Below are 19254 nucleotides of genomic sequence, written 5' to 3'. Positions count from 1 at the left end.
GTTATTATGGATTATAGACTCGTATTTTAGCCAGAAGCAATGGTTTGAAGTTTAAAACGCTGTAATGATGGATTTGTTTCTTACGAACATGCAGCTTTTGACTTTACAAGATGTTAATTGATGGACTGGAGTGTTGTGGATTGTTGTGATGTTTTTATCAGCTGTTTGGACTCTCATTCTGACGGCACCCATTCACTGCAGAGGATCCAATTGTGAGCAAGTAATATAATACAAAATTTCTCCAAATCTGTTCCCACGAAGAAACAAACTCATCTACATTTTGGATGGCCTGAAAATTAGTACATTTTCATTTTTGGATAAACTTTTAAGTTTCTCTACACAGTATCAGTATTTGAAAACTGCTGTCTGAATAAGTGTTTAATCCTGTTAGTTCAGGTTAGCTTTAATCATGACCTACTAAAAATAAGTCTGATTATTAATGCTCTGAATCATGTATGTAGCCAAAACATTATTACCTAGAGTCAGATATGAACTAGTCATGAGTAAAGTCAATGCACCGTGTCATTTCAAATTATTTGCAAGGAAAACTGAAAGAAATCCCAACAGGTTTTCCCATTTTCACAAGGTTATTCGCATCCTATATGTGCATGTGCGTGTTTATGTCACATTGAGGGGTATTGGAAAACCACCGTCTCCATGTTCGGCTCAACAACAGTTTATAATTGCATTTTAATAGACAATTAAAGGCAGGCCATAAATCAGCCCTCACACTTGGCAGGAGGCTTGAATTTATTTTGAGGAAAACAAAAAAAATAAAAACAGTGTTTAGTACGTCAACCCCAATTAACCCATGCCACTCTATTACTGTACACCGCACTTCACCCTGCGATGAAGACAAGGGTGTTTGATTGTGAGATGAAGAATCAAAGACAAAGAGAAAGATTAATGAAGCACAGTGAGTGGAAAATGAATGAATAATAGCAATTATTGAAGAAAAGGTCACACTCTAAAAAATGCTGGGTTATATACAACCCAGCGCTGGGTCAAATAAGGACATACCCAGCTATTGGGTTGTTTGGACCCAGCGGTTGGGTTAAATGTTTAACCCAACCTTCTGGGTATTAACCCAACCACTGAGTCAAAACAACCCAATAGCTGGGTTTGTCCATATTTCACCCAGCGCTGGGTTGTATTTAAGCCAGCATTTTTTAGAGTGCAGACTGAAGATTAAAGACGACAACAATTGCCATATTCTTGCTTATTTTGCATGTTTAATCCAATTTTGTGTAAAAATGTCTTGTGCATTAAATAATGAAAGGAATATGAATCATGATTATCATTTCAGGTTTGTTCGTCACACTGATTATAAAGTTGAGCACATTGCATTGTGAGATACTGGTTATATCCTCTTTTTTTAGAATATTAGAATGATTTCTGAAGGATCATGTGACACTGAAGACTGGAGTAATGATGCTGAAAATTCAGCTTTGATCACAGGAATCAATTACTTTTTAATATATATTCAAATAGAAAAAACATTATTTTAGATTGCAATAATATTTTACAATTGAATTATAATTTTTACTGTGTTTTTGATAAAGTAAATGCAAGCTTGGTGAGCAGAAAAGACTTCTTTCAAAAACTTTACAAAATCCTAATTATTCCTAACTTCTGTCTGGCAATGTACATAATATATACATAGTGCAAAATTAGTATGGAAGTACAGCATTCCGACTAAATGCAATTATCATGCAGTTTATGCATAGGCTTACTCCTTATGCTTAGCATACAAGAATGAGGTATTTAATAAATGCAAGCCGTTAAAATCCAGTGATCCTGCCATTTTTTTATTTATTTTTTGCTGGCTTGATACTTTCACTGAAGTTCTATCAAAGCCGGACTTTCTGAGTCGAATTTTGATTCGAGATGCATTAAAATGCTAATTAGCTGCCTGTGTGGCGGGCTCAAGTAGAGGGTAGAGCAGCCGTCGTTCGGCAATCATTGTGGTGATTTATTGACAGGGTTAATCGCCTGAAGGACTTCAATGTGAATGCGATAGCCATCGCCAACGCTAATTGATTTTCTGCAATTTGCGAACACTTTGATACCTGCTGTTGTATTGTGTCGTGGATGAATAGACTGGCGATGTATTACGGCTTTTCCTCCCAAAGAGCCGCCACCTTTGAGTTGTGGAGGCAGGATTACCCCTGTCATGTCTGTGTAATTAGTGTTTGTCTAATTAATCATGGATGCGTGTGTGTCTAAGTGATTTTCTGCACAAAGGTTTGCTGTGTGTCAATCAATGCATTCGGCGTGTGTGTGTGTGTGCACTGATGTTTGTCTGCTTCTTCTTGTTGCAGCCGGATGATGATGATGGAGAAAACCTCTTGGAAAACCCGAATTCTCTTTCTTTGGAGTTTGTGGATGATCCCAACTTCAAGAACAAAGTCAACTACTCATATACAGCCGTACAGATTCCTACTGACATCTACAAAGGCTGTGAGTACTGACAACAAGCACATACGCTACTGTTCAAAAGCTTGGAAAAAGTAGGAATTTTTTATTTTTTTTTATTCAGCGAGGATGCATTCAATTGATCAAAAGTGACAGTGAAGACATTCATTATGTTGCAAAAGATTTCTGTTTCAAATAAATGCTGTTCTTTTGGACTTTCTATTCATTAAAGCATCCTGAAAATAAAAAGTGCCTCAGAAAAATAATCTGAAATGTTTCTTGAGCAGCAAATCAGCATATTAGAATGATTTCTCAAGGATCACGTGACACTGAAGACTGCTGAAAATGCAGCTCTGCATCATAGGAATAAATTACATTTTAAAATATATTCAAATAAAAAAACTGTTATTTAAATGGTAATAATATTTCTGTATTTTTGATCAGATAAATGCAACCTATAATTTCACGTAATAATATCAATAATATTGGGCTGCACTGGCTGAGCAATATCCTAAATTGAATTGGACTGAATGGGAAAATTGACACTTTAATTTTGCATTGTCTTGCATCTTGTGTTATTAGATCACATTTTACCTTGCATGCTTTTGCTGATGGTTTTTGAGGATGAGAGCAAGTCACACAAGCTGTCCATGTTGACATCTGTCTGCTTTGACTAACTTGTGAAGGAGGATTTTGCACCCAGAGTTTGATTGGACACACTCCCTTTAACATCCACACAGGATATAATTAATACGTCTATTTTGCTCATGCATGATTACATTATTAGTTGCAATTTAGTAATTGCATTTCATTGTTTTTTCCCCCCTATTCTATTAGATTAAACCCGTGATCGGTTTGTGAATCAACAGTTGAGAACTTCTGATCTATATGATCTGGCTTTGGTTAAGTCAGAACTGTAATTTAATATAAAGCAGCTTCATTTTTAAAGATCAGATACACTCCTTATGCACATTTTCTTTTATGTGTATAATGTATAGTAAAAATATACAGTGTATAATGTTGACTGGCTGTACTGTTTAGTAGGATTTATTTAGACATGAACCGTGTTTTATCTCTTTCCTCGTGTTACTGAAGCATTTTCATTTCTCATTTTATGCCGAGTATCTGAAAATATCCAGCGGTTTGTGTGCGTGATGTGCTGTCTGTCTGTCTGATATCTGTGGAGGATTTTACAACTGAATCACAGTCTTGTATCTTTGATAGCATCTCTCGGGAATCCCTTGAGCAGTCCTTCGAAATGATAGCGAGATTCAATGCGTATGTTCTTAAAGGCACACAGAACGGTCTAATGACAGACAATTTTAACACATATATGAACTAGATTTTACATTAAGAGTACAGCTTTCTGAGAAAAATGTTCACTCTTTTGGTGTTCAGAAAAATGTGTTTCTGTGTCGCTCGGTGATTTGTTAGTGTGTTGACTAGGACGGATGTTTGTAGAATATCCTGAGTGCCTCCTTCATCTGTCTGTGGATGTTTGTGGACTTATGGGTAATGGATGATTGCTGGAAGATGGATGCTGGCAGAATGTGATCAAACATTTGGACGCTGTTACCTTTGCTCTGCTCTAATACATAACCATCACATGTCACTGTATGGAGGGTCTCTGGAGTCTCAGAGCTCTTTGATGCATAACACGGACGTTTCTTTGACTGAGAACAATAACACAGGTTATATGAGAAGGATGTGTAAACTGTGAACAGAATATATTTCAGCTGTGTTCTAGATGACTATTTACTTGTTTTAAAAACAAGCAAATTATTGCATAAATAGAAGTAAAAATGCATTGAATCCGTGGCATAGTGGTTTGTAAACGTTATCTGGCAAAATCCTGTCTCACTGTCAAATCTTGAGCCTAAAGCAACTCTGTTAGCTGAAATAATTTATTTATTTATTTTTATTTAGTTTGTTTTTTACTAAAATCTTACTGTTAGGTGCACGATTAGAAAACACTAAAAAGTTTTAAAGGCAAAGCATTTTATGACAAAGAAACTTTTATTTTTTATCATTCTTTATTTTATTTGTAATTTAACTTTATTTTTTAATTCTATTTTTTTTTTTGGACCACATTAAGACCAGGATCATTCATTTTTCTTTAAATTGACTTGAAGCCATTTTAATTTAAAAAAGTAAATAGAATACATTATACTCAATTTTGATTTGTTGATTTGTGAACTAAATCTAAAACTAAAACCATAAAAAAAATACTTGAATAACTATTAAAAAATAACTTGAAATAAAATAAAATAATAAAATAAAAAAGCTAGTTTCATTTTAATTTAGTTTAAGTTGAAGTCTTAAGTACTCGTGCTCTCTCTCTCTCTCTGTATATGTATATATACTATAATAAATCTAAACAAAAATGACAAAACACAACAAAATTACTAGAATTATAACAAAAATTAAAATAACTAAAAATATAAACTTTAGAAAATTGTAAACACAAGTATTTCTTCTTTTCTTGAATTATATATTTATATAATACCAAACTTACCTACTGTGAAATTTTTTGACATTGGAAATACACGGACTGTTTTAATCAATAAAGTTTTGTGAGGTCTGGACTGTCCGTGGGCTCATGGGAATTGTAGTTCAATAAAGGCCTGAGTGATAACCTCTCCACCTCTCTGCGGCTCACGCTGCTAATTTGGCTTAGAGGACAGTGGAGGATGAGGAGGGAAAGCAGCATTAAAAAAATCACCATGACAAGGAACAGGGATTAAACATCACCATGGCAACAGAGATGTCCTGACCTGACACTCGGAGGGTGGGTTAGGAGTTCAGCGGATGAACACATCTAGATAAACGTGAAACAGAGAGTGGAGCTTGTAGATAGTCCCGCAAAGTAAATTTAACTGGAGAGGGAAAAATTGAAACCCTACCTGCTTCACTTCATGCCTAACACCCCTTAAGCATGGTAAAATCACTGTAAGTGGCTTATTGCTTTCATAAAACCAAAATCAAATCCAAAATTGTCCCTGTTTACTCTATTTATGGCTGTTCCTGGTCTTATTGGGTGTGTCAGAGATGGATCCTCATAAGTGACTGATTTTTTCTCTACATAGACAATGGATTGCTCTAACAAGCATAAAAATGGTCAGAACACACAAATGTTGTGTAAAATAGTCCCTTTTTATTTAATTGATGAAGTTTTTTTTGTATTGTAGTAGGACTCAATCATTCATAACTGTAACATTAATTTTAATATGTGTAAACCCAAGGAATTGAGATAACTTATTTCAAATGAGGAAACCGTTTGCCTCAATTCATTTAAGTTTAGAAACCAGTAGTTATGAGTACTGTGAACTTATTTCATTTGAGTTCACTAAAAGATTATTTCCTAAAATACAATTAAACTCCACTCAATTATTTTGTGTTACTGAAACTTTAATGATTACAATCTCTTAATTTTATATACATTGACTCATTTTTTTCTTTTCTTTGCTTTGAACGAACTCAATTTAATTGAAGGGTAGGATTTCCATCCAATAAATATGTTTAGCCCCAACTCATAAAAAAACTGATTCATGCAATGAAATGCAGTTGAGTTGGTCCAAGTTTAAATGAAGTGAATGAATTTATAAAGTGAAATTTTATTGTTTGTCAAATTCAAACGAAAACATTTACTTGGATAATAAATTATTGTCATTTTGTTCCCCCTACAAAAGTTTTTATTTAAAACTGATAAAAAAACAATATAAAACAGATGTACAATACAGTTGTTTACTGTAAAACAACCACAATATTAAAAAAGATACATTTACAATCAAATGAAAAATTGTGTGTTTGATTGGTCCAGACGCTACAGCAATGATATGCAAGTGCTATAAAAAGTCTCAGTTAGCTTAACACAGTACACGTAGCAAGGGGTTTTTAAAACGATATAATAAATAAAAAGAAAACAGATAGAATAGAAAAAGAACAGAACAAGCTAGTATTAGAGGCCTTTTTTTCTTTTGTTAATTGTATGATAAATAAAAAGAAAACAATTAGAATACAAAAAGATTAGAAAAGCTAGTGTTAGGGTTTTTTAAAGAAAACAAGCAGTTAGTAAATGAATAGAGTGCAAGTCTAAAAGGGGCAAGTTTTTTTTTAAAGAATAGAATTAGAATAGAGAGTGAAAAAAAGATAAAAGATATCCAGTAACTGTCAAAACAGTTAATATGCTGTATTTAGAACTTTGAAGAAAAAATAAAATAAACAAACAAGCTTGTGATTGTGACGGTGAAAACACATTTGTAAACCTTTTTTTAGTCTGGGCATTTGCATATACAGATATATATATATAGAGAGAGAGAGAGAGATCTCAGTGGTTTGCAGTGGTGTTTTGAAATGAGGAGGCAAAGCCCTCAAGTGTTTTTTTTGTTTGTTTTTTTTTTGTCAAATGTAAATTCACGCCCCAGCCACATTTTCTTGGTTTACATTAACAATGTAATCAATATTCTATTTATTAAAGCCAAGTATGAATCTCATCAAGTTATCATTTTACATTTATTCCAAAATAATAACTCAAGGCAGTAACAATTAAATAATATGCTTTATTAGTGAACTTATGTTCAGCTATTCTTTTTAATAGTTAACTTTGAACTATTTTTGAATTTTTTGGATCATCAGTCTTCAAAGCTCATTAAATATTGGTCACAGACACAGAGATTTTAAATTTCACCTAGCTGATTACTCACTAAAAACTCCCACAGATCATGTTTTCAGGCCATTTCAATTGTATTTTAACATAACAAAGTGGTTATACCTAAGTGTGTGAGTTGTTTACTTAGTTTTTTTAATTAATCTTCCCATTAGCACCATGATATTATTTATTCAGACTGATTCGCTCCCGCGGAACACGCACAAACATAAGAGGCGGGATTTATCGTATGAACCAATCACAGCTGATCATAACCAGTCATATGCAATCATATTGCGATGGAGGCATTGCCTCCTCTCGCATGGCTTTCCCCCATTCATTCTCAATTACCCCCCACCAATGGACTCAGGGGACTGTTTTTTTAAGGGCTTTACAGTGTGAGATTGGCTTTTTCCCCACTAATAAATCACAGCAGAACCACAAGCGCAGTGTTTCTCTTTGTCACAGACAGGGTTGTGTCCCGTCAGAAACTCTCCACAGCCGCCTTTATCCAGACGCGGGTCGAGTGAGGACTCCTGCGCTCACTCAGGCTTTAGCTGCTGTATTGTGTGGTGCTGATGTGAGACCAAAGCAGAAACTTTCCGCTAATAGCAGCGGCTCCGAGTGAAAATGTTTTGTGTGTGTGTGTGTCACTCTTCATGCAGTAAATGGGCCGGCGTGTGTGTGAGTCCAGCTTTGGCGGCTCTGCCAGGCCTCCTTGGCCATTTATTGAGATTGAGAACGTTGCCTCGCCCACCTGTAATGAACCGTTTTATGATTCATTATCCCGCCGATGAATTCCGCTGCCAAGTCTGCAAACTTTCTAATTAGCACAGGTCAAACAGCCACACAGTTTCCGTCTAATTATCGACGCCTATTACGGAACGGACACTGGAGGAAAGCCATAGTGAGGTGGGTGGTGCGATGCTCAGACGAGGTGTTAGAGAAATACAACAGAAAAACTCTAGCGCTCAGATGTCGCTCTTTCATAATGAACATCTCATTTATGTTTAACTTCATCTCCGATATCTTAGTAACACTTTATAAAAAGGTTCCATATGTCAACATTAGTTATTAGTTGTTGTAAACAATGAAAAATATTTCTGAAAGAATTTATTAGTCTTAGTTAAAGTTAGTTTCACCAATTGCTAATACATTATTCAAACCAATAAATGTTTTAAAATATTATTTATGAGTTAACATGAACCAACAATAAACATTTTTGAAATAAAGTTAACAGATAAATAACTACTATTACTAAAATATATATATATATATTATTAATACTACTAATAATAAATGCTGCAACACATGTATTGTTCATTGTTAATGTTATTTAATGCATTAACTAAGGTTAACTGATCTAACATGAAGTGACAATAAATAGTTTTATTTTTTTAACTAATGTTAACGAAGATTAATAACTACTAGTACTAATATTGTTAATAGTGCTAATTATAAATGCTGCAACAATTAGTTAAGGCATTTACTAACATTAACTAATGGGACCTGAACTAACAATGAATCGTTTTATTTTTATTAACAAGCATTACAAAAAGATTAATAGCTACTACTACTAATAAAAATGAATAAAAAATATTGTTAATAATGATAATAATAAATGCTGCAACAAATTTATTGCTCATTTTTAGTTAATGTTATTTAATCCATTAACTAACATTAAATAATGGGACCTGAACTAACAATGAACAGTTTTATTTTCATTAACAAGCATTAACAAAGATAAATAACTCCTACTACAAATAATAAATACTGTTAATATACTGTCATTACTGTTAATATTATTCATAATAAATGTAATAATAAACTTAACTAATGTTAAGTAATGGGACATTAACTAACATTAACAATAAATAGTTTATTTTTATTAACGAGCATTAACAAAGATTAACAAAGCCTTCTACAAATTAATAATAAATCAATTAATTAATTGATTAGTTAATTAATAAATTAATTAATAATAATAACAAAAACAATGTAAGAAATACTGTTTTTAATTATAATTATAATAATTATTTTAAAAATGCAACAAATGTTTTGCTCATTGTTAGTTAATGCATTAATTAATGTTAAGTAATGAGAGCTTATAAGTGTTAACAATAAAAATTGTTAACCTAAAACTTGCGGAGAAATAAAAATAGTTGTACAGTAAGAGTATAGAGATGTGGATGAGATCCCAGCTAATTTGGCAATTTGAATTTAATGTGAAGTATTTGAGTTCATAATGAGGTTTCTTCATTTTGATTGCAGCAAATTTGAGCACAATTTGAGAAGTTGTTGAGAGAAAACAAAAAAAAACCGTGAACTTAACCCAAAGTCTCCATTTGATCTCCTTTTAATCTCATCTTTGTCTAGGACAAATAATTTAGAAATTACAAAAAAATTCCTTTTCTACAGTAAAGATCCATACTTTTGCTGTTATAGTGTTTCACAGTCTACCTGAAGTGGGTTTTGTTTGGAGTATATACATGTAAATGGATTGGTCATGCCTTTAAAGTTGCTGCATGATATATTTCAAATGAATTTTAACATCCGTGTGAAGACCCTTCTGTCCACTCCTCCAGTGATGAAGACTATCATATCGTCAGCTCGACTCCAGCAGATTAGCTCAGCTGACAGAGAAACGGCCGCTTTAGTCCTGACACATATGCTAATACAGATCAAGTTCGTTCGTTATTATTCTGAGCAAACCTCTTTGATTTTAATCCCCGCTGTAAGAAACTGTCCCCGTCTCAAGTTGTTTTTCAGGCCTCAATTGTTGTTGGAGATGCTGTTGGAAATGGTGCTTATTAAAGTGAAATTGAAAGACTAATTGTGTGTGTGCATGAAAGGCGAGGAGAAGCCGCTTGAACGGATTAGCACCTCCCGTGGATGAGGACGACCTTTTTTCACCGTTCCTCTCAGACTTTGGGAAAAACAAACCAGGAGCCGGTACTGTGAGAGCAAGTCTGGTGTGATTTTTCCTTCCTTTCAGATGCCATCTGTGGGAAATAAAAGATCAAGACATGCAGGTTGGCATACCAAAATTAGCACTTATATTTACATTTATGCATTTGGCAAATGCTTTAATTCAAAGCGACTTGCATTGCATTCAAGCTATACATTTTATCAGTTCAGATCCATGACCTTGGCGTGAAGACTGATTTTATACACTGCAATACAAAATAAGACCAGGAACATGTAAATATAAAAGTAAAATGCAATGTAATTAATGTTAAAGTAAAAAAAAAAAAAAGATCAATTTCAAGTTGTCTTTATTTTATTTTAGACAAAATAAGACTAGGAGCATGTAAATATCACAGTAAAAATTAATTGTAAGCATTTATACACCGCAATACAAAATAAGACCAGGAACATGTAAATATAAAAGTAAAATGTAATGTAATGTAATTAATGTAATAAATGCTAAAGTTAAAAAAAAAGATCAATTTCATTTTCAAGTTGTCTTTATTTTATTTTAGACAAAATAAGACTAGGAGCATGTAAATATCACAGTAAAAAGTAATTGTAAGCAATTTAAATGTAATACATTTTAATGCATTTTTAAAAATAAGTGATCAATTTCAATGTTTATTTTATTATTTTATTTAAATTTTGGACAAAATAAGACAATAAGCATGTAAATATAAAAGTAAAAAATTAATTGTAAGCTATTTTAATTTAATAAATTGTAGTGTGTTTTTTAACCATTTTGACACTTTATTTGCAGTCTGTCTTTCATCATGAATATTAAATGGTATTAATATAAATTCATTTTGAATAATAATATTTAAAGTGATTTATGAGAAGAAACAACTGATTGTACGGTGTACTATAAGGCATTATGAATAGATTATAGCGAATTAAGAGTGCCATTATATAATACTGGTTTCATAGGTAGTGTTAGACGACCTGTAATGGTGTTTTACATGCTTCCAGTTTGTGTACAGCCTGACCGTGTCATTACCAGGACTGAACTGTAGTATCAGAGCGACATCAATCACAGCATCTGCGTGTGTGCCAATCCAAGATTTCATTTTCTTCCCTCTGCTGGAAGCCAGATATAACCGAACCCCCTTTGAGATGAAGAAGTGGGACTGCTATAAACAGTGGATTTGAAGTCGTTTTCTCTTCAGCGCCTCCTCCTCCTCCTCGCTCCGTGCGCTCGTCCTGCTCAGTGAAGGGGCACTATCGCTCTCCGCCACACTAATTAAAAACCTTAACGCAGCCAACGCCTTCCTTCATTCACCAGCACATTCACAAATTATATTTCCGCTGTTTATTGGTTACAGTATCATTTTAATTAAAGCTTTTTTTTCCCTTTCCATTTTCCGCCAGCAGTTCTGAGATTCTGCGCTCCGTAAGCAGTCGTTTTTTCCTGTTGTTCTTGCGGGAACCTTTTTAAAAAAGAGGAAGATGAATACTGTATGTGGTCAAAACTGAACGGACTGAAGTGGCTGGTTGTTGCTGTGGTTTGTAGGGTTCTTGTTCTGTTGTTCTCCATCACCTGAGGTCAGTGTGTGTGTGTATGACGTATGATCCGCTGCTCTGACAGACCGCTGACACTGATAGTGGATGTGTCTCGTCGTCTCTGGCCTTGATGTGCTCAGGTGTGGATGAGATGTGGATGCTAGGTGAGCTTCAGTTTGAGAGCTGTGAATGTGATTGTGCAGCAAACACAGAATGGGAGCATATGTGTGTAAAGTTTTCAGTTGTTAAACAGCTAAATTGACAGAAAGATTGGCTGATTTTACTCTGTTACAAACAAGCTTCAAAAAATGTTTATGTCTGAGTTGCAATGAATGGTAATTTTGTCAGCATCTTACTTTTTTTTTCTTCTGTAAAGTTGTGTATGATGTTCTCATAATTTTGACAAACATAAGAAATGATAGAGCTGGCTGACAATTTCTAAAACTTCTTCAAACAGTACGTAGTTCAAAAGTTCTTCCTTTTTTAAATAAATACAATATAATAATACATTTTATTTATGGATGTTTTTCATGACACTCAATGACACAGTACGAGCACAATAAAATATCATAAAAAGAAATAAAGCATAAAAACACATATAGCATGAAACGTGTAACATAAAACAGATATAAACATTAAAAAATCAAACAATAAGCTCACCTAAAAAGATTGGTGTGCTGTAACAGCATTTTTGAAGGTTTTTTTTCCCGTTGTTGATGTTAAAATGAATAAATATTGTTAAAATTATGTTATTATTTAAAGAAAAAAATATATATTTTTATTGCGTAATCTTAAAGGTTTTTTAAATAGATTTAATAAATAAATATATAAAATAAATAGTAAATATATAAAATATTCTAAAAATATATATTCAATTAAATATGAAATTATATATTTGCAAAATACAAAAATATTATATTTTAATATTATAAATAAAATAAAATATTTCAATAGTGTTAGACTTATAAACTTATTGGTAGTTGATCAAACAGATTCACAAATCCATCTAAATCTGACTGAATTAATAATGAAAGGGAACTCTGATCCAACCAGAAATTAGAATCAGAATTATTCAATTTATAGATTTATTTAATGAAATGGTTCGTAACAGTTATTCTAGAATGAACAGCATAAATATAGCCTCTTTATGTGCACATTTTCGTAACTACAGATTTGTATATGATTTGTATATCCTCCATCATTCAGCAGCCGCACTGAACAGCTCTCATCCAGCACATGGAGTCCTGTAGAGCTGTTTTGCTGAGTAATAAGCATGACGGGATCGGGTATGAAGGATTTCTGGCTCTCAGCACACCCCATAAATCGGCCTCGTAACCTGGGCCGCTCCTCGTGTGCCGCTTTGCTCCATAACAGACCGAGCGTTCAGCACAACCGCTGCTCTTAAAAGTGTCTGAGGGATTGTGCGTGATGGATTCTCACACACACACACACGCTCTTATTTTGAAGGATGGTCCCCATGTAGTTCCACCCCGCCACACACAAATTCTCCATCGGAGGATATTTTTCTTTTTATCCATTGTCCGGTGCACGTTGCGTCCTCGGTAAATAAATCAACTGGGGCCTTTGTCTTGCGTCTGTTTCCTTATCTACCCAGCCCTCGTAATTCTGCTTAGACGACCTGCCACAGCTGTGTGTGTGTGTGTCAGCTGCTGTCCACTCTGGTGAGGTTGAATCTGCATATACCACCCTGTGCGTGTCTGATAATACTGTAAACAGTGTGTGTGGGAGCCTACCGCTGTATCCTTGACTCAAAGACACACGCCTAAACATCAGATACTTAAATATAAGAGTAAACATTATCTGTAGCAGAGCTGCAATAGATTTAGAATTTGTGCACTTTCACCTGTTGTTAGTAATGTTTAGTACTATACAAGATTTTTATTTCATGCTGTTCTTTTGAACGTTCTGTTTATAAAAGAATCCTGAAAATGTATATGTATCAAAAAACTGTTTTCAACATTGATAATAATCAGAACTGTTTCTTGAGCAGCAAATCAGTATATTGGAATGATTTCTGAAAGGATCATGTGACAATGAAGACTGGAGTAATGATGCTGAAAATTCAGCTTTGCATCACAGGAATAAATTACATTATTCAAATAAAAATCTGCTGTTTGAAATTGTAATCATATTTAACAGTATTATTGATTTTGCTGTATTTTTGATTAAATGTAATTAAAAATGTAAAAAGTATTTATCTATTCATTTTACTTAAGTAATTATTATTATTTATTATATAATATATATTATTATATATATATATATTTTTTTTTTTTCAATTGCATCTCACTAAATGTGAACTGCATTGCATTTTGTGATGCAGTCTCGTGTTCTCTGGTTGCATGCATGCATGCACATTTTGTCAAATGTAGTTGATCATCCAGTTATTCCATGCATACAAAAAAGTTGACATACTGGGAACTGTATACATAATGCATACTGCAGAGATAGTATGAGGAGACTGCTAGTATGTTATCCAATGTCTCTGAAACTGACGTAACAAGTGCAGAGTGCAAGATAGATAGATAGATAGATAGATAGAACATGCTTGTGTAAGGAAGTAGAGAGTAAGGAAGTGAATGAGAGATGTGTTAGTTCAATAAGAAGGATGTGAAGGAAAAGAGAAGAGGAAGAGATGGACGGAGGAGGACGTTTTCTGGCAGCGTCAGGTCAGCGTTTGCGCTGCGTGTCATGTAGGTGGGTAGCTGTGGATCGGACGCTGGTGACGGAGGATGCACGAAAGATGGAGAGACATTACTGACACGCTGAGTGTAACAAACAGAGACAGAGGAGAACAACAGAGATCTGAGCGGAGCAGACAGCCGCAAGTACAGACAGACAGCTGAGAGTGAGACACGCTGCAAAAGTTTTACTTGCTCTCTGAGACAAACTGCATGGGACAAAAGTGGAGTACGCTTGCAGAGAGCTGTCAGTTAAATGAAGCTAGCGCACCTACTGTACGCCTGGGTCTGAAAACCTTCTCAGGCGGTGTACAGGTGTACGGAGGTGGGAAGATATCAAGACACGACCGAATCCAGTGTGTGCAGAACATCCTGTCCACTGAGACTCCTTATGAAGAGCTGAGATACAAGTGCACATTAAACATTTGCTTCGTCTTCTCTAAAGCTCACTTCAGTTAGTTTGAGATCATCAGACATGACGATGTGCTGCGTTTGAAAGCCGGTTTCCATCGGTATTTTCATACAGAACTATTTTACGTTGTGTCAGTTGTTGGTTAGCAAATGAGTTAGGCTGCTGGCTTTGTTTTCAGACACAGTTTTGGTTTTGTATTTTTATAAATGGCATTTTCTGCCTTGCTGATCTAACCTTATGATGGATTTATTAACTGTATGACCAAGCACAAAGACCTCTGAAATCAAAAAGGTGTTTTTGTGGCTTTTAGATTAGTTCTGTTAGATTTAAGGTCATCTAAAAGTTAGTGTACTGCTAAACATTTATAAAATGCGCTACCGTTCAAAAGTTTGGGGTCGGAATTTTTTATTTTTTTTTCAAAAATTAATAATTTTATTCCGCAAGGACCAATTAAATTGATCAAAAGTGACATTAAAAAACATTTATAATGTTAAATAGTTTTCTATTTCAAATAAATGCTGTTCTTTTTAACTTTCTATTCATCAAAAAATTATGAATAAATTAAATTAAAAAATAAATATTAGACACAATTGCACAATTGTTTGAAAATGCAGCTTTACATTACAGGAATAAATTACATTTTGAAATATATTAAAATAGAAAACAGTCATTTTAAATTGTAACAATATTTCACATTATTACTGTTTTACTGTATTTTTAATCAAATAACTGCAGCCTTGGTGAGCAGTAGAGACTTCATTAAAAAAACATTAAAATCTTTCAGACCCCAAACTTTTGAATGGTAGTCTAAACTTTAAAATGTACTGTTTTCCTCTTCTAAGACCAAAATGGATCAAAAATTTTGACGAGTATATACAAATAGTGTCCAATAATATGATCTCCAGCCACCTATAAAATGTGTAAATACTAACAAGTAAGGTTTTGTCATTGTGTCTTTGGTTGTTCTTTTTGTTAAATTCTCGATGTTATATTGCGTCTTTGGTTCTTTAAAGCAGCAGGACAAACTGTAGATGCAGAACTAGAGAATAAACATATCTTCTAGATCTTCTTCTATTGTAAAACCATTCCTGGCTTCTCCTTTAAGAGTGTGTGAGGATCAGCAGCAAGCAGTTTCTCTCTCCGTACAGTGATGACCTTGCTCAAGGTCAGGCGTGATGTGTGGACGCTCTCCTCGGACACCGTTCGCAACAGTCACAAGTGCTTCTCTGAATATTTCCATATTTATGGAGTTCTGATGTGTGTGTCTCTTGTTATCAGAAATATCTGCTTTTTGTTTTTTGGTTTGATATTGTTTGTGGATATAAGGAGATTTGTTTGTCAGCGGTTTAAAAGGCCATATTCCCTTTCGGTTAGCATGTTCTTCAACAGATCACCTCTATGGATTGTCTTAAATCAAACACAAACATTTTTTATAATAATGAATATTTTATTTGTAAGAAGCACATATAGTATTATAAAGCACAAAATGTAAAGACATATAGAAAAAGGATGCCAAATTGTATAATAAGGATGAAAATGAAATTAAAATACACTACGATCAAATCTCAAATGTTTGAGATCAGTAAGCTTTTTTTTTGTCTTTCAAAGAAGTCTCTTCTGCTCACCAAGGCTGCATTTATTTGATCAAAAATACAGTAAAAACAGTAATATTGTGATATATTATTACAATTGAAAAATAATTGCTTTCTATTTGAATATATTTTAATTATAATGTATTCATTACATTAATGTAATGAATAATGTAATCTATTCCTGATGCAATGCTGAATTTTCAGCATCATTACTCCAGTCTTCAGTGTCAGAAATCATTCTTAAATGCTGATTTGCTGCACAAGAAACATTTCTGCTTATTATCAGTGATAAAAATAAATAAATACTGTAATAAAACCACGTAATATTTTGTGGGAAACTTTGCAGAATTTATTTGAAATAGACATTATAATTGCCTTTAATGTCCCCTTTGATTAATTGAATGCATCTTTGCTGAATAAAAGTACTAATTTCTTTAAAAAAAAAAAAACATACTTGCACCATTTTGAACATTATTGTATATAATAACTAAAAAGACTGAAAATATATGAATTAACAGCAAAATTGAAATCAAATGTGAATGCTTGAAGCTTGTCCAGTTTGAAATGTTTGTCCACAGACTATGATGTGTCATAATGGTGTGATTTTGGTGTGTCCCGCAGCTCCCACGATCCTGAACGAGCTGAACTGGACTCAGTCTCTGGAGAGGGCCTTCATTGAAAACAGTCGTGAGGATCCTTCGCTGCGCTGGCAGGTGTTCGGCAGCGCCACCGGAGTCACCAGATACTACCCAGGTAAAGCTCTTCTGTAGGAAACCCTGCTGTAAACCACAGTACATCCATTTCTGCCAGCAAACTCTGAGTGTGTCCTGTTCTCTCTGTAGCCACAAAGTGGAGAGCGCCCAACAAGATTGACCTGTATGATGTGAGGAGACGCCCGTGGTGAGTGCCGTCACCGGCGCAGGAAAGACTCCATTTAGTCTGACTTTGATCGTGTTGTTTTCTCCGGCTCCTGGCAGTGAAGTTCAAATTAAGTCAGACTGCCACAGTTTACAGTGCCGTCAGGATGTGTGAGCGGCATCTGGCGGGTTCAGTCTGTCCCCATGTGCTCGCTTCAGATCTATAGGGAAGACTTTACATTGCGATTTTCTGCGCCGTTGCGTTCCTGCACCAGTATGTGCTGTTCAAGGGACTCTGTAGCAAGCTTTAGCATAAACTGTCTTCTACATTTAGTTTTCTCTTTCACATCAACTACTGTCATGGCAGAACATTAGTTTTTTGTTGTGTAAAAACTGCAGCCTCCGAAATTAGAATTAAACCTAGCTATGAAGAGCAAATCAATGGAAAACTGGCTGAAATTAATTTTTTTAGCTGAATTTATTGATTTATTTATTTAGCTGAAGTTATTTTTAGTTACCATAATTTATTTTTCATTTACAAATTAAGTATTTATTTAGCTGAATGTAAATTAGATATTTAAATATGATCATAATTTTATATCAGAGTAATTTTAATTAATTAATTAATTTTATTTAGATTAATTTAAAGTATTTATTTATATTTTAATAATAATATTTAATAATTTTTTTTTTTTTACTTGTGCTTTTATTTTTCTGAAGATATTTTAATTCATTCATTCATTCTGCATGTTATCTATTTATTTACTTGTGCATTCATTTAACTGACGTTATTTTATTATTCTTTTTTTTTATTTAGCATCAGTTATTTATATATTTGGCTGGAGTTATTTATTTATTTACTTATACATTTAAGTTTAGCCTAAATTGGTTATTTTTATTAATTTAGCAGAAGTTATGTATTTATTTTTCATGCATTTAGATGACGTTAAAATATTTATTTATTTATGCATTTTTTTAAGCTGAATTTTTTAAGTGCTCAGTAGGTAGCGCATGTAGCGGACGCTTTCATCCGGAGCGACTCACAGTACACTTGTTATAGGAACAATCCCCTCAGGATTAGCCCGGGGTTAGGCGTCATGATCGAGGGCATAACTTCAGCCGCTACGCCACATCACCCCTACAGAGAGACGATCGCCCACTGAAATACATCTCTGTCTACTTAATGAAGAAAGAAGAAGCTGTTTAGAGGGAAAAGCAAGGTGTTTAAATGGAAAACTATTTGTTATCAGGTGCTGGCGTGTTAGCCGGCTGGATGAGCGTGCCGCGGTGTTTCCCAGAGTACGGGAGTCTTAGCAAGGCGCTAATGAGCCTCTTCTTTGACAGAGTAATTAAGTTCACACTCAGGGAAAGTGGGAAAAAAACAATCCCCAATATACCTGTAAGAAGCTTTTAAGCAAAAGACGAACAACACGAGCAGGCAGCTAGTTAGCTTGTTTGGCTGACAAAGCGCTAATGTTGCTGATGAGCCGGAGCGAGCTCTACATTGTTTTTGTTGTGATGCAACACGCTCTGCAGACTTAATGAGTTGCTTTTAATGCTTTTGCGAGTGTGTAGGCTAGCGGTGCTGTACAGAAGCACAACAGCTCTATAAGCGCAGGGATGATGAATTGGTTTGGAGCGTGCTATCAGCAGGCGCTGTGCTCCACATGCTGTTTCTGTTTTCATACGTCTCTGTGCAGTGTGAGGTATGACCAAACTCCTCCTCAGATGAGCGGGCCATCCATTCGTCTCGGACCCCCTTAATGAGTCATTTCCTATCATGATTATGGTGCATATCACAGTATATGCAGCAGAAATGTTTGTATATGAAGTAACCATGTAATCTGATATTCCAGTGTATTACATTTATTGTATTTGATTACTTTCTCCTTTTGTTCAAACTTAATGGACACAAACCAAAATATAAGATTATGCATAAAATGCATGAATACATTTTTCATAAATAAATGATAAATCTAGCATCAGTACAAAAGCAGTTTCGTATGTTGTAACAAAAACAAAATTCTCAACACAGTAAAACTGGCCAACTGTCAATTATGATGGGATGAGACACATTTTGCAGCTGTAAAATTCTAATATGTAATATTATAATATAAATTATACATATATATATATATATATATATATATATATATATATA

General features: G+C 34.1%; 1 protein-coding gene across 1 annotated transcript in view; it reads left to right on the top strand.

Moving 5' to 3' along the window:
* LOC107707259 (voltage-dependent calcium channel subunit alpha-2/delta-2-like) overlaps positions 1-19254 on the top strand; it is a 122091-nt gene that overhangs the window by 44391 nt on the left and 58446 nt on the right. The window contains exons 3-5 of the mRNA XM_016511247.1: positions 2322-2460; positions 16858-16989; positions 17079-17136. Coding sequence (XP_016366733.1) covers positions 2322-2460; positions 16858-16989; positions 17079-17136 — 329 coding nt within the window. The remainder of the gene's footprint in view (positions 1-2321; positions 2461-16857; positions 16990-17078; positions 17137-19254) is intronic.

This window comes from Sinocyclocheilus rhinocerous, unplaced genomic scaffold (assembly GCF_001515625.1).
Source record: "Sinocyclocheilus rhinocerous isolate Xijiao unplaced genomic scaffold, SAMN03320098_v1.1 scaffold1767, whole genome shotgun sequence".
In the NCBI taxonomy this organism is placed as follows: domain Eukaryota; kingdom Metazoa; phylum Chordata; class Actinopteri; order Cypriniformes; family Cyprinidae; genus Sinocyclocheilus; species Sinocyclocheilus rhinocerous.
The sequence above is the reverse complement of the archived record's forward strand: the minus strand, read 5'-3'. Positions and strand labels throughout refer to the sequence as shown.